The sequence below is a fragment of the Echeneis naucrates genome, chromosome 5 (assembly GCF_900963305.1).
Source record: "Echeneis naucrates chromosome 5, fEcheNa1.1, whole genome shotgun sequence".
In the NCBI taxonomy this organism is placed as follows: domain Eukaryota; kingdom Metazoa; phylum Chordata; class Actinopteri; order Carangiformes; family Echeneidae; genus Echeneis; species Echeneis naucrates.
This window is the reverse complement of record NC_042515.1, coordinates 26,497,097-26,510,521: the sequence shown is the minus strand read 5'-3', so window position 1 is coordinate 26,510,521 and position 13,425 is coordinate 26,497,097. Positions and strand designations below refer to the sequence as shown.

The 13,425-nt window shown below is 40.8% G+C and overlaps 1 protein-coding gene across 1 annotated transcript; it reads left to right on the top strand.

Annotated features, from left to right (window-relative positions):
• Positions 1-3,419: 3,419 nt before the first annotated feature.
• wnt7aa (wingless-type MMTV integration site family, member 7Aa) lies at positions 3,420-12,975 on the top strand. The gene is made up of 4 exons (XM_029502459.1): positions 3,420-3,867; positions 4,020-4,246; positions 6,240-6,511; positions 11,413-12,975. The coding sequence occupies exons 1-4, from the start codon at positions 3,797-3,799 to the stop codon at positions 11,890-11,892; spliced, it is 1,050 nt and encodes a 349-aa protein (XP_029358319.1). The 5' UTR covers positions 3,420-3,796; the 3' UTR covers positions 11,893-12,975.
• The last annotated feature ends 450 nt before the right edge of the window (positions 12,976-13,425 follow it).

Sequence of the window (13,425 nt, the reverse complement as noted above, 5' to 3'; positions counted from 1 at the left end):
ACTCTTTTTATTAGTAAGTGATGTAAGAGGTGGGTGGCCAGCCAGCTTCAGTACTGACAAAGGAAACTGTCCAAATAAGAAACATACAAACTTTTAAATCACTATTAACAGTAGAGATTCATCCAGCTGTACACTAATAGTGTGTGTGTCTTCAAATGAGGAGTCAAAGTGTCCGTGCTGCTAGCTGCTGTCCGTGGTACTGAACTTCAGACCACCGTTTTCTTAGCTTGGCCTCCATCAGGCTGGTTTTCTAAACAAAAATGCAGCAGACATTAGTCCCCATCAGTGTTACATCCAATGGAGGGATACATTTACGATTGTCACATACCGGTATACCTGCACATGGAATTCAGTGCCATTTAGTCCTAGTCTTAAACCCTACCCCATTCAATCCTTTAGACTTTTTTAGACAAGTTAACCTGAGTATTATGGGCAGCAGAAACCTGATCCAAATCAGCCTGAGCCATTACTGCTTGTGCTTAGCTGAGCCTTACTTTCCACCCTCCGCTCCTCGGTCATAAGGAAAAATCTGTATCCTCATGCCAATTCAAATAAGTTCTGGGAACAGTTCTTGCAGGATAACACGAATACAGCCACAACACAGAACCCAGTAGCTTTTTCCAAACGTCACTGATGTGTAATCTGCTTTACAGTGATAATATAACACTGAACATAGAAGTCTCTCCCTCTTCATAATTTGGACTGACATTGTTATATTTCAGTTGTGGAACTTATCTACTCATCTGTTTGACTCTCCACAGTTTGTTGACCTGCATTGGAACACTTGCTGATAGTTTTCTTTCGGTTGTTAACATGGACTAATCACCTCTCATCTGCTCTTCCCCTGCAGTTTGACAGATTTGCTTTCACTGTGGGTTGAGGTAGTAGGTTGTATAGTTTTAGGGTCACACCCACACTAGGAGATAACTATTCAACCTACTGTCTTTCTCAAAGTGCCAAGCACACATCTCAGTTGTCCTTGTGGGGATCCTGAAGACCAGCAGTTTGACAGCATCTTGCTATTGGACTCTGACGTTGTTTTAGTCAGCTGCTCACTCGGTGTGAGGTAGTAGATTGTATAGTTGTAGGGTAGTGTTTTTGCCCTGTATGGAAGGTAACTATACAATCTATTGCCTTCCCTGAGGAGTGGCATCCTAGGATTCATATTCAAACTATTTATCCTCTTTGATGCATCTCCATTACAAACTATTGTATATCCTGCAGATATCTAACAAGGTGTTCGAGGTTATTTTACTGACTGATTTCTCACGTTGACAATTGCTTATTGTGTTTCTTTTTTCACCTTCAAATGAATTCTGATTACAGATAAATACATATATTCTGTTATAATAGCTGAACTTGTGAAGACATTGTTCCTCACATTTAAGCAGTGTAAACATGAACTTACACTTTCTGTATTTCTATGAGCTCATAATAAAATCTATCACGATATGAAAGCTAGTTGTGGCCTCACAGCAGAATGACATTTAAATTTAATTGATTAAATGTCCACACATCGCTTTTTCAATTTCTTTTTTTTTTTTGTACAATCTTTCAGATAAGCACAGTACATATATAAGGTGAGTGTTATCACTTAATTGCAATTAAACTATTGAAACTATGTTGTACAGAATGGTTGACAGTTGTATTTTTATATTACACAATGGCAGTATTTGATCAATATTAATAATGCAGCAAGTGATGGTAAAAGAAGTTTTAGTGTACATTGATTCATAGTATAGAGGTGTGTAATTACTGTATAATTAACTTTAACTTTTCATTTGGTTAGTCCTTTGAGTAAAAGTCTTTCCAAGAGTTACTCTTCATGAGTGCATGTTAGTTCAACAAGTCAAAATGTGAAACAATGCAATCTAGTTTTCATTAATACAGCCGTTTGTTTTGAATTGAACTTTTCATGCAATAAAACGCCTTTTACTGTGTTTAATACAATTTTTACATCACATTGGACATTGGAGGAATAAATCCGCACAGCACAAGGACAAGATGTGACTGTCAATAAGTGCTATGAAGTTATCTTTTTTTCTCATTTTCTGTGTATTTTAAACTGCAACAAATAAAGAAGTAAAACTAAATCAAATGGAGGTTGGTATGAGTAAACTTGATATCAATTTGCAGGAGACCACTATGACCTCTAACTGTAGTGATGATGTAGTAACAGCAGATGGTGATAGAGTCCTTAAAAAAAATCCTGCAAAGAACTTACACACTTCATATATTTATCCAAGGGCGTAATTTGCACGGGGAATAAGGGGGTCATGACCCCTGCAAAAATTAGATCCAGCCAATATACCCCCCACATCATTCTGATTTAATAAAAATATTTAACCCCTCCAATGGTAGACCCAAACTTACGTCATTGTATTTATCGATCTATCAATCCATCTACACTACCAGTCAAACGTTGTTACATACTTTCTCATTCAAATGAATGAGAAAGTATCCAAACATTTTGGAAACGGTCTATGGTTGGTTTCTTTTTTGTTTAGAGTTTGCATGCTCTCTGTGGATTTCCACCAGGTACTCCGGTTTCCTCCCGCCGTCCAAAGTTATCACGTACCGATTGATTGGTGGCTCTAAATTGGCCGGCGATGTGAGTGTGTGTGGTTGTTTGTCTTCGTCTGTCTCTGTGTTTTGGCTCTCCGATGGACTGGTAACCTGTCCAGGGTGTACCCCGCCCTCGGGTTGGGTTAGGGATTGGCTCCAGCACCTTCCGCGACCCCGAAAATTATAAGCGGTAGAAGATGAACGAATGAGTGGACATTTATACGTGTGTGTGTCTATATAATGCAGCTGCAATTGCTGTGCCAGGATGCGAGTCTTGTTAATACTGTTGATTTTAAATAAAGTGTTTTATGGCTTACATTTAACCCCACTGGGACCCTATTTCAAAAGTTTTAGAACTAGGTTCTCTGAGTGTTTAGCTGAAATCTGAGTCTCATTCCTCCGATGATTGCCTTACTGACCTGTTGTTCCTGCAGCTGCAGAAAGAAGTCAGAAAGGAGATTTTAAAGTACGGAGTTTAGCTCTTTGGTTCCTAAAAACACAAATATTTCTTCTAATGGAGATAAGAAGTTCAGATAAAACCCTGAAGTCATGAGATGCATGGGACCTTTAAGTTGTCTTAGAGCAGCCTCACCACAAATGAAAAGTGAAATAAATAAATAAGTTACCTTCGGTCCATGAGAGACTGACTTATTTAATTACTACCCTCTTTTTATTGGTGTATTATAATGTACACTACCAGTCAAACATTTGAACATACTCTCCTATTCATTTGAATAAGAAAAAAAGTCCAAATAGCAGTGTGAGTGGGAGGGGCGCTGATTGTTGGCACATTAATTAAGTGGGATGGTTGGCTGTCAGTCACAGCTACTGTTCAGTGGCGGGATGGACTCCGGTGTCCCGTGGAGGACTCGGTGTGTATGAGCTGACAGAGTACAGGGCTGCAGCAGAGAGCATCGACGACCTTAGCGCGTACCTGCAGGCTGAGACTGAGCGGCTCTCCGGCTGAACACGCCCTCAGAGAAAAGGTAGAGAGCACTAGGACCGACAGACCGAGCAACCGATCTGCCTCACCTGAAGACAACAGCCCCAATGCTCCACCACGGCCTCACACCGCGGGACACTTACCACGGGAAATCAGGACTAGTCCGATCCCACACAAGGAGATTTGTCCCGAGGAGGTTCACCCACGCCAGCCGACCGGAGCACACGGAGAGCCCGCAGGAACCGTAGAGAAAGCCACAGTTATTGCAGCAGCAGAGCGGTGATCACCATGAACAGGAAGATTCGGCGCTGGATTCTGCATTTTTTCCTGTGCCTCGGAGTTGTGTATTTGAAAATCGGGTGAGTCACTGGGATGTTCCACAGGTTGTGTTTGCATCACAAACAGGTGCTGCAGGAGTTGGTGAGCCAGATCCGAGGAGCGGAGTGTTGACTCGCCTGCAAAAATCTCCAGAGAAATCATGTCCCATTTTAACCTTCTGGCTTCACCGCAGGGGTCTGTCATCTGTGGTCGCTCTGGGAGCGAGCATCATCTGTAACAAAATCCCAGGCCTGGCCCCCCGTCAGAGGGCCATCTGTCAGAGCCGACCCGATGCCATCATAGTAATCGGGGAGGGGGTTCAGATGGGCATCAATGAGTGCCAATTCCAATTCAGACATGGACGCTGGAACTGCTCTGCCCTTGGGGAGAGGACCGTGTTCGGGAAAGAGCTCAAAGTGGGTATGTTGCTGTCTGAATGGATCTCAGTCTTACTTGCACAGATATTTAGAATTAATGTTCATCCTTCAGCCCTGGTGGACCCCATGTCTCAGTACCGAATAGGTCAATTCTGATACAGGGTTTCTGAAGTTTACAAAGCTTTGAATGTGTAGGACTTTATTTCTGAGGATTGGAAGAAGAAGCTGCAGATGTTATCCTGTGTGTGGAATAAGGCTGGAGGCTAAATTTGCTCCAGAGACAGGGCAGTGGAAAACAAGCAAAGAACTAGCTAACAAAGAACTGTCATCCTTTAGAATCACACAGTTATCCACAGAGATAAAGTTTCACTGTCAAATTTCACTTCAAGATTGTACATCACTTAATTTAGGCCTTTCACAAATGCTGGTTTCCGCTTTTATTGGTTATATTATTTGTTATATTATGAAAAATAGTTGTTAATACAACTAATTTGTTATATTATGAGAAATATTCACACACTTTAAAGATGCAATATGTAGATTATGTCGATTGTATATATGTTGATATACAAGCAGGCATGCAGCCTACAGCTTTATATATTATAGAGGTTCCTGTTATGAGGGATTGGTTGAGATGATACACTGGAATTTATGTCTAATGATTTCAGTGTGTTATAGTATGACTGCATCTGCTTATCGCCCTTTTGCTGTTTCATAGCCTGTAACATGTGTACCTACATGCTCTTTATCTTGTTTCAGTGAAACTAACTTCATCTATGTTCTTAAAATACTTTCCCCTCCAAATACTTAAAGTAAAGTAATTTATTCTAAGCTTACACACTTAACCACTAGGTTCTGCAGCTTTTGACTGGGGGTGTGTTTTGTAGGACAATTTTAACAGATTTATTTTTCACTGCTTGGGAGAAGCAACTTCATTAAAACATAAGAGCAGATTTGAAGAGTACTCCGTGACAGAAGATGACTGAGAACACATCAACTCAAAGTTGAACTTTTAATGCTTGGATGGGAATCAGGCTGATTTTCAGGAGACGGCAGGTTCAGCTCCAGCTGCCCTGCACAGAGCCCATCTGAAACTATTGCTTTGTTGTGGCAGACTGGACCTGTGATAACTGACAGAACACATTCATTTGAGATTGCTGTTGGCAGTGATCTAGTATTACAGCATAAGGATTAATTATCCTACCAATCTGCCAAACTGACTACTTTGGTCAGTGTGGGTAATGGCTGAAGGAGTAGCTAACAGACCGTTTGGTGCAAGTTCTGAAATTGTTAATACATTTCACTAATCTTCACCAATCTGGTAATAATATGGTGCTGTTGCATTCCATCCATAACAAAGTCACATAATTGTTCCAACAAAACCCAACAGTTGCCCAAAAATTCACATTCAGCATCTAACACAGTGATGGCAGCTTAATGCTTAAGGATGATTGACTTGACTTAATGGTCATTTTTGGACATTTTCCACACCCACTCCCATAGAAACTATATTTATTTTAATTAAAGAAGGCTGTAGACTTGAAGCACTCAGATTTATGGCATGGATATACATCTAGCTAGGGAGTCTCTGCATGCCTTTCAACTTCACCTCCACAGGGTGGATCCGGTTGTAATGGGAACTGGGGCAAGGGCCAATATGATGCCTGAACACTGATTGTTTTATCCCCCACTGTATGGTTTCAAAATGTAATCTTTATTGGTTATATGTTGTTAAATTACTCTCCAAATATTTTCAAACACTTAACACTGAAAGTTCTTTGGTCAAACTGTAAGTACACCAGTGTGTCATTAGGGTTTCCTTTCTCTCCCTATTATTATCATTTTCTGAAAGGGTCAGAGCTTCTTCATGAAGTTTATCAATTTAAAGGGAGCATGATTAATGAACTGGGCTTGGCTCAGCTAATGTAGTTTATGATTTGGTTTGAAGCAGCTATTCCAAGTATGTAAGGAGGTTTGACAACGGGAATCCTTTTGTTGGCAATCATGAATAAAAACATCTTTTCTCCTCCTCGCAGGCAGTAAGGAGGTTGCCTTCACCTACGCTATTATTGCTGCAGGGGTTGCCCATTCAGTCACTGCTGCCTGCACCCAGGGGAGTCTGAGCGGTTGTGGCTGTGACAAGGAGAAACAGGGTTTCTACAACCAGGAGCAAGGCTGGAAGTGGGGTGGATGCTCTGCAGACATCCACTACGGCCTGGGCTTCTCCAAGGTGTTTGTGGATGCAAGGGAAATTAAGCAGAATGCCAGGACTCTCATGAATTTACATAACAATGAGGTGGGACGTAAGGTACGTTTGGTTTTGCTTTCATTTCACATGTCATCCAAATCACGTCATAATCACAAACCAGAAGTAATTTGAAGTTGCTGTTCAAAGTGATAAGGCCCAAAACACTAAGAACTAATAAAAACAGTGAAGGCAAGATTTAATGGATAAAACTGAAGAGCATTCAATACTTTTTTCTAGCAAAACCAAAAATCTGCATACTAAGCGGGTGTGTATAATCAAAATCTGGTGTATCTTATTCTTCTGTGCCACAGAGTTAAATTGTTGTTTTCCTGCTGGCAGAAATACTCACTTGTAGATTAATCTGCTATGTGCTTTGTCTATGGGTCACACACTTTACATCATAAGCAAGTCTAGGTGCTGTTTCAATATATAATCTCTTTTCAGAGTGGTGATTTGTGATTAGCTGATGAGTTGGATCTACTTCTGCATTTCCAACAATTTAAAACATGAATAGGACATGTTCAGGGTGAGTGACAGGCGGAGTGGCATCAGGAGCCACTGAGCACAAAAGGTAATTGATACCAAAAGTAATGTCGAGCCAAGAGGTAACAGATTCCAGTGAGATGCACAGGGAAGTGATACCATAAAAGAGTAGATTGGTCAGACTCTGATGTTGTTAACCAGCAATCAGAGGGCAGATCCAACAGAGCCAAACGATAGATCAATATAAAGTGACACCACAAGAAATCAATCGGAAAAGCCGAAGCAGGCCCATGAGAACCCCCACACAGGCCCACTAAAGGGTTGAAAGCTGCTGTGTTTCTGAGTTAAATTCAGAGACATTAACAGAAAGAGACACACAATAATTCATTAAATATGGAAGATATTAGAACATATGATGTGTCTGCTGATGAAACTCAGTCATGAGAGAAACAGAGGGTTTGTCATGTCATGAGCCTTTCAAGAGCAAACTGAGGAAACTCTGGATGAAAGTGGTGCGCAGTTTCCTCTGTGGAGGTTAACTGGGTGGATGAGGGAGCAGCTGAGGGAACAAGCAAGGGAGACAAGAGCCTGCTGAAAAAAGGATGACCATGAAAATGGTGTTCCAGGTTGACTTGCTGCTGAGATTTACTTGAGATGCTTCTGAAGTAATTCAGTGAATTCATTTTATCGACTGAGCAAAGATGAATGCATATGACAGCGGTCTGACAGTGCCAACTTCAGGTCAAATGTTAGCATACAAACATGCTTATCTGCACTAATAACTTGATAAACACCAATGTGTTAGCATTTGTTATTGTGAATATAATACCCTGTTCATGTTAGCTTTATTTCTCCAGAAGCTGTGCATCTCAGAGCTGCTACATTGACTGCTAGTAATACAAAACAAGCAGAGAAAAGGTACTCCAGTCTGTAATTCACTGTTAATGGTCTGGATCTGCTTTTATTAATGAGTTCTTCCTGGCCCTGGTCCCACCCCAACATGAAGTTTGTCCAAGTAGGCACAGTACTTTTTACAGACTCCTGTAGCCAACAAACAGACTGGGTTGAAAACTTCCTCCCAGTCAGAGGTAAAGATTCCCACTGAACGTCCTCAGAAAATTATTTGATGAATTTTTTCACACAGGCAGATTATCCACTGCATCTGTAATGGCAGGTCTATCGTAAAAGTTTCTTTCAAAAGCCAAATAAAATGTGAATTGTTCTTTCTCTTGGTCAAAATTGTTCAATGTCCTTTTATTTCTGGTCGAGGAATAAGCATGAAAAAGTGTATTTAGAGGTCTGTACTCAGCTGCGGAGGAAATTTACTTTGATGGATTTCACGTCAGTGTCACAGTAATAGCTTGTGGTCCCATACAGGGACAAAGAGGAGTTGTTTCATTTGATGTGTCTTTGGTTGTGTAAAGTTTCACATGTGAGGTCAGGTATCAGTCAAAATGTGATACAATCTCTTAATATACACTTACTAAATTGATACCTCTGTAATTATTGTAGTGAGGCTTTCATGTTTAATTGGAGATGATGTCAGAGTATGTTTTGAATGTCAACCTTTACATTTCTTGAGAAGAATAAACAATAGTGTAAAAGGTGCCACAGGAGGCTTACAAGGTCTCTGTTAGACAAACAATGGGAGCTTCCTTGGCATCTCACTTCACTGAACTCCGTGAATTATATGTTTGTCAGATCTCGGGAGCATGACCACACTAAGCTGTGTGCATCCAAGGCTTTTGACAATTACCCCAAGAGACTCCAGAAAGTCTGAGGGCATATCAGAGTGGAATAATTAAAAAGCAGGTTGAGGCTTCTTTAATGCCTGCGAGGGTGAGGATGGAGGAGGGTGGGCTGATGTCATTCAGCCTGAGGCACAAAGAGAATACCCTGGTTGCTTTGCCAAACACACCATTTGGATCCACACTAACCCTAAAAAAGCCTTTTACTGCTGCCAGTCTGAATGGTGACAGAACAAGTTGTCTCTCTTTCAAGTCTGAATTAACCTTATACAACTTCATTTTGTTGTTTGCATATAGAAAGACAACTTTTGTATTCAGTGTTTTCCATAGTTCTTGTTCACAGTAAAGCAGACAGTTAAGGCACTGTAATTCTGTGCCCAAGAGTCAGAATCCTCTGAAAAGGCTGTGGAATGGGACATCTACTGATCTCTGAGCCCGGAAATTAATTAAATGCTCATTTGCATTTCTCTGTTTTTCTGTCCATTTTGAAATTACTATTCAAGTACATAAAAAGTATTTTGTTTATTGGAAGCATTTCTCAAGCACAAAATGAAGGCATAGGGTTAAAAACCCTGTACTGTGTGTATGTCTTCAGCAAAAAATGGTTTGTAAAATCTTATTCAAAATTAGAGAAGAAAAAACAACATATTTTATGTGGAATTAAACATTATCATCAAATCAAATCAAATAAAATCTGATTTATTTGTATAGCGCCAAATCATAACAAAGTTACATCAAGGCACTTTACATATAGAGCAGGTCTAGACCAAACTCTTTATAAATTTATTTAAAGAGACCCAACAGATTCCCCGATGAGCAAGCACTTGGCAACAGTGGCAAGGAAAAACTTCCTTTAAGAGGCAGAAACCTCGAGCAGAACCAGGCTCAGGGGGGGCGGCCATCTGCCTCGACCGGTTGGGTTGAGAGTGGGAGGGAGAGAGAGAGAGAGGGAGACAGGCATTGGAGGGGGGGGGGTGTAGGCAGGAACTTGTTGTTCATGGAGTTGAGCTGTAGTACAGAATTCATGAAATATGGGACCAGCAGGTGTTGCAGGAACATGGGATGGTGATGAGTCACCACCTGCAGGATGAGGACAGGGAGAGAGAGGAGAGGAACTGGGAGAGACAGAGACTTTGTCATAACATGGTTAGTAAATGCAGTATAAATGCTTAGAACTGGGTGAAACTGTTGTTTTTTGTTTTGTTTTTTTTAAGAAGGATGGTTTTTATCAGCGCATGCAAGGAGAGAGTTAGAGAGAAAGGGGGAGAGAGGGTGACAGGGAGAGACAGAGAGAGAGAGAGAGAGACAGAGAGAGAGAGAGAGAGAGAGAGAGAGAGAGAAGCTCAGTCCTTCCCCCAGCAGCCTAGGCCTATAGCAGCATACCTAAAGAGTAGAGGACTTTTTAACTATAAGCTCTGTCATACAGGAAAGTTTTAAGCCTGGTCTTGAAAATTACTAAAGAGTCCGCCCCCCGGACCGATGCTGGGAGTTGGTTCCATAGAAGAGGAGCCTGATAACTGATATATCATGAGGTCAGGTACTTGTTAGAGGTCAATGTCTGAATTTAAAATATTCTAACTTTCTGTTCCTGTTGTTCGGTTAGATAAGTATTCTCTGAACCAAAGCTGAGACAGTTGTCAATGTATGAAGAAGAAATGAACAGTGTCCCATGCTAAATGGACATGTCAGTTGAAGGAGCCTGCATGATCTACCGTGGTTTTTGTCCCATAAAAATGAGAATGGGGGGCAGCACGGTGGAATAGTGGCTAGCGCCGTCACCCCTACAATAAGAAGGTCGCAGGTTCAGTTCCCGACCTGTGTGGAGTTTGCATGTATCCAATCCCTGATCTGGTATTGGCTCCAGCACCCCAACAACCCGAAAGCAGATAAGCGGTTGAAGATGAATGAATGAATGAACATTAGACTGGAGACTTCCTCCAGCAAGCTAGCCTCAGAAATCATTCAGTCATAAGGCTCTTCCAGGCTTGGACCAAATGGACTAAATTCTGATCAGGATGCTCCAACAAAGATAATGACAAAAATTCTTTCACAATAAAGTTGTATGGCAAGATATATAGGTTTGAATATTTTAAAGACTTATCATGTGATTGTAATACAGTGTATTATTGTGAACAGCCTCCTGTGCAGCTGCTGTACCAAACTTTTCTCGTGCCCCATGTCTGGGGGCTTGAGTTTCTCCTCATGAGATCACTATGACATTTGAGTTATTTCTTCAAGGTAACAAGTATCCTGATGGGGAAATCCTTTCAAGCCTTTCATCATGCTGTTCTTTTGACACAAAAACAAACAAACAAACAAAGAAACAAACAAAAAAAAAAACAAAAAAAAAAAAACAAGGAGATTGTTTGGATATGATTTAACACATTTAATAGCCTAAGAAGATTTCTGATGTATTTGTTTGAAAGATTATGGGTCCAAGTTTTGAGGCTCACACTGTCCTGTGAAAGACTGGAGCATACATAGCTAGCAGCCATAAAGTGACATACTGTAGCAACTCTGAGATCTCAGGAATGCTTACATTTATTTGGAATGCTAAAACCTTTTGTCTCAACCTGTTGAGCTATCCACACAATGTCAAGAGTATTTCTTTGAACTGGTTTTTCCTTCCTGTTCATTATTGAACAACAGCAACAAAAAGTGCATAGTATTGGACCTATTTAAAACTTTATGTTTAATACTTTAATACTCTGATGAATACTTGTCTTGTAGGTTCTGGAGAAAGGCATGCGTCTGGAGTGTAAGTGTCATGGTGTTTCGGGATCTTGCACCACGAAAACATGCTGGACGACTCTACCAAAGTTCCGTCAGATGGGATATATGCTGAAGGACAAGTACAACCAGGCCATACACGTGGAGCCAGTGCGAGCCAGCCGCAACAAGCGTCCCACCTTCCTTAAGATAAAGAAACCCCATTCCTACCGTAAGCCATTGGACACAGAGCTGGTCTACATCGAGAGGTCACCTAACTACTGCGAGGCAGACCCTCTGACAGGCAGCATGGGAACGCAGGGGCGCCTGTGCAACAAAACAGCACAGCAGCCTAACAGCTGTGACCTGATGTGCTGTGGTCGGGGATATAACACACACCAGTACTCACATGTTTGGCAGTGCAATTGCAAGTTCCTGTGGTGCTGCTACGTCAAATGCAACACCTGCAGTGAGAGGACAGAGGTGTATACCTGTAAATAGACATATTTATTGGACCTTTATGCACACAGACTGGGCTGCGATTTATTTCAGAAGAAGAAGACTTGTCAATGTCTGATACACAGATGCAGCAACTTCCTCCAACTTCTGCTTGCTACACGGACATCAGTGTACGAGAGCCATCACACTGGACTCAATCTGTGGCCTAAATCCATACATTAGATTTTATAATGATTTTCTCAAATGCCTTTTCATGTCCCAGGCTTGTTTTCTCTTCAGGCCACACTGATCTAGTGGCCTGACTCACAGTGATATTATTTCTTTTTCTAGATTAATAATTTATTCAGGTAGAAAACTACTTATCATTTTGAAATTCCTCTGTCAGCTAAACCTGGTGAGCTTTTCAATTGGTTGGTGTAGATGCCCGATATTTTTGCTGACAAAAAAAAAGAAAAGACAATTCATGTGCGCATAAGGGCAAACAGATATTTTTTGTTACTTTTTTAAAATACAAATCAAACACTGGAGCTGAAACCTGGAACAGTCAGAACTGAAAACGACGTATAGATTATCATTAAACTGCTGATTCGGTACTCAGTATGATGGTATTGTTTTCTGCTTATCCTTTTCCCCTCCCCCTTCAGTTTGCTGCTAGTTGTCTGGAAACTTGTGGAGTTTGTGAGCAAGTGGCCATATTGACTACTCAGGCTAAGTTGACATCACCAGGAGAAAACATGAGCTTCCAGACAGAAAATTCCTTGATTGTTGGTTGATAGAATATATTTTGTAAGAGATTATTTTTTTATATAAATATTGTTTTATTTATTTTCTATGTCATTGTAAGATATTTTCCTTGACATTTCTATACCCACTGAAGCATTAAATAATGCTCAAAAATATCTGACTTTTATCATACTTGGTTGTCATTTCAATTATGTTATCATTTTACATCAGTCTTGCCCAAACAAAGACACTTAAAACAGGGACTCAATAATCATTAAAGGTTTTTTCTTTAGTATGAGACTGAACTCAGGAAATTATCAACCAAAAGTTGTACTACTCCTAAATTAGAGCCTCTTGTTGAATTCTGCCATGTAGACTTGTGTGTTTCTGTTTAATAAATGTTCTCGGAATTAACGGAACAATGTGATTTTGTGTTTTTCCACATTTGTCTGACGATGATGGCAGAATGAAGAAGGTGTATCTGGGGTCACGCTGCAGGGGTCTCAGCAGTGTGTGTTTGTGTTACTCTGTGTGCAGTGGGAGTGTGGAGCTGCCGCCTGATGGATTACTCTGACATCTGCTTTATTCACTTCTTCACAGCGTTGTCCCAACAACCACACTGTGTCCCTAAAAAATGCTTGTCTTATCGAGAGGCCAGACTGCCCATTAAGAAGATGGTAACCGTGCAAAGCCCAGATAAAATTTGGATGCTATTTATTTGGTGGAAATGGAAAATAAGAAGCAAGCAGGGAGGGGGGCTTTACATTTGCAAGGGGATGATGTCAAGAAGAATTTCAATCAGAGCAATGGTAAAGGTCTTAACTCCGAGAATAATTAGTACAAAACATTCCC

Bases quoted from the DNA above. Each gene is read 5' to 3' on its own strand.
- wnt7aa (XM_029502459.1), top strand. From the start codon at position 3,797: ATGAACAGGAAGATTCGGCGCTGGATTCTGCATTTTTTCCTGTGCCTC. The intron at 4,247-6,239 runs GTATGTTGCTGT...TCCTCCTCGCAG, and splicing joins CGGGAAAGAGCTCAAAGTGG to GCAGTAAGGAGGTTGCCTTC. The intron at 6,512-11,412 runs GTACGTTTGGTT...CTTGTCTTGTAG, and splicing joins ACAATGAGGTGGGACGTAAG to GTTCTGGAGAAAGGCATGCG.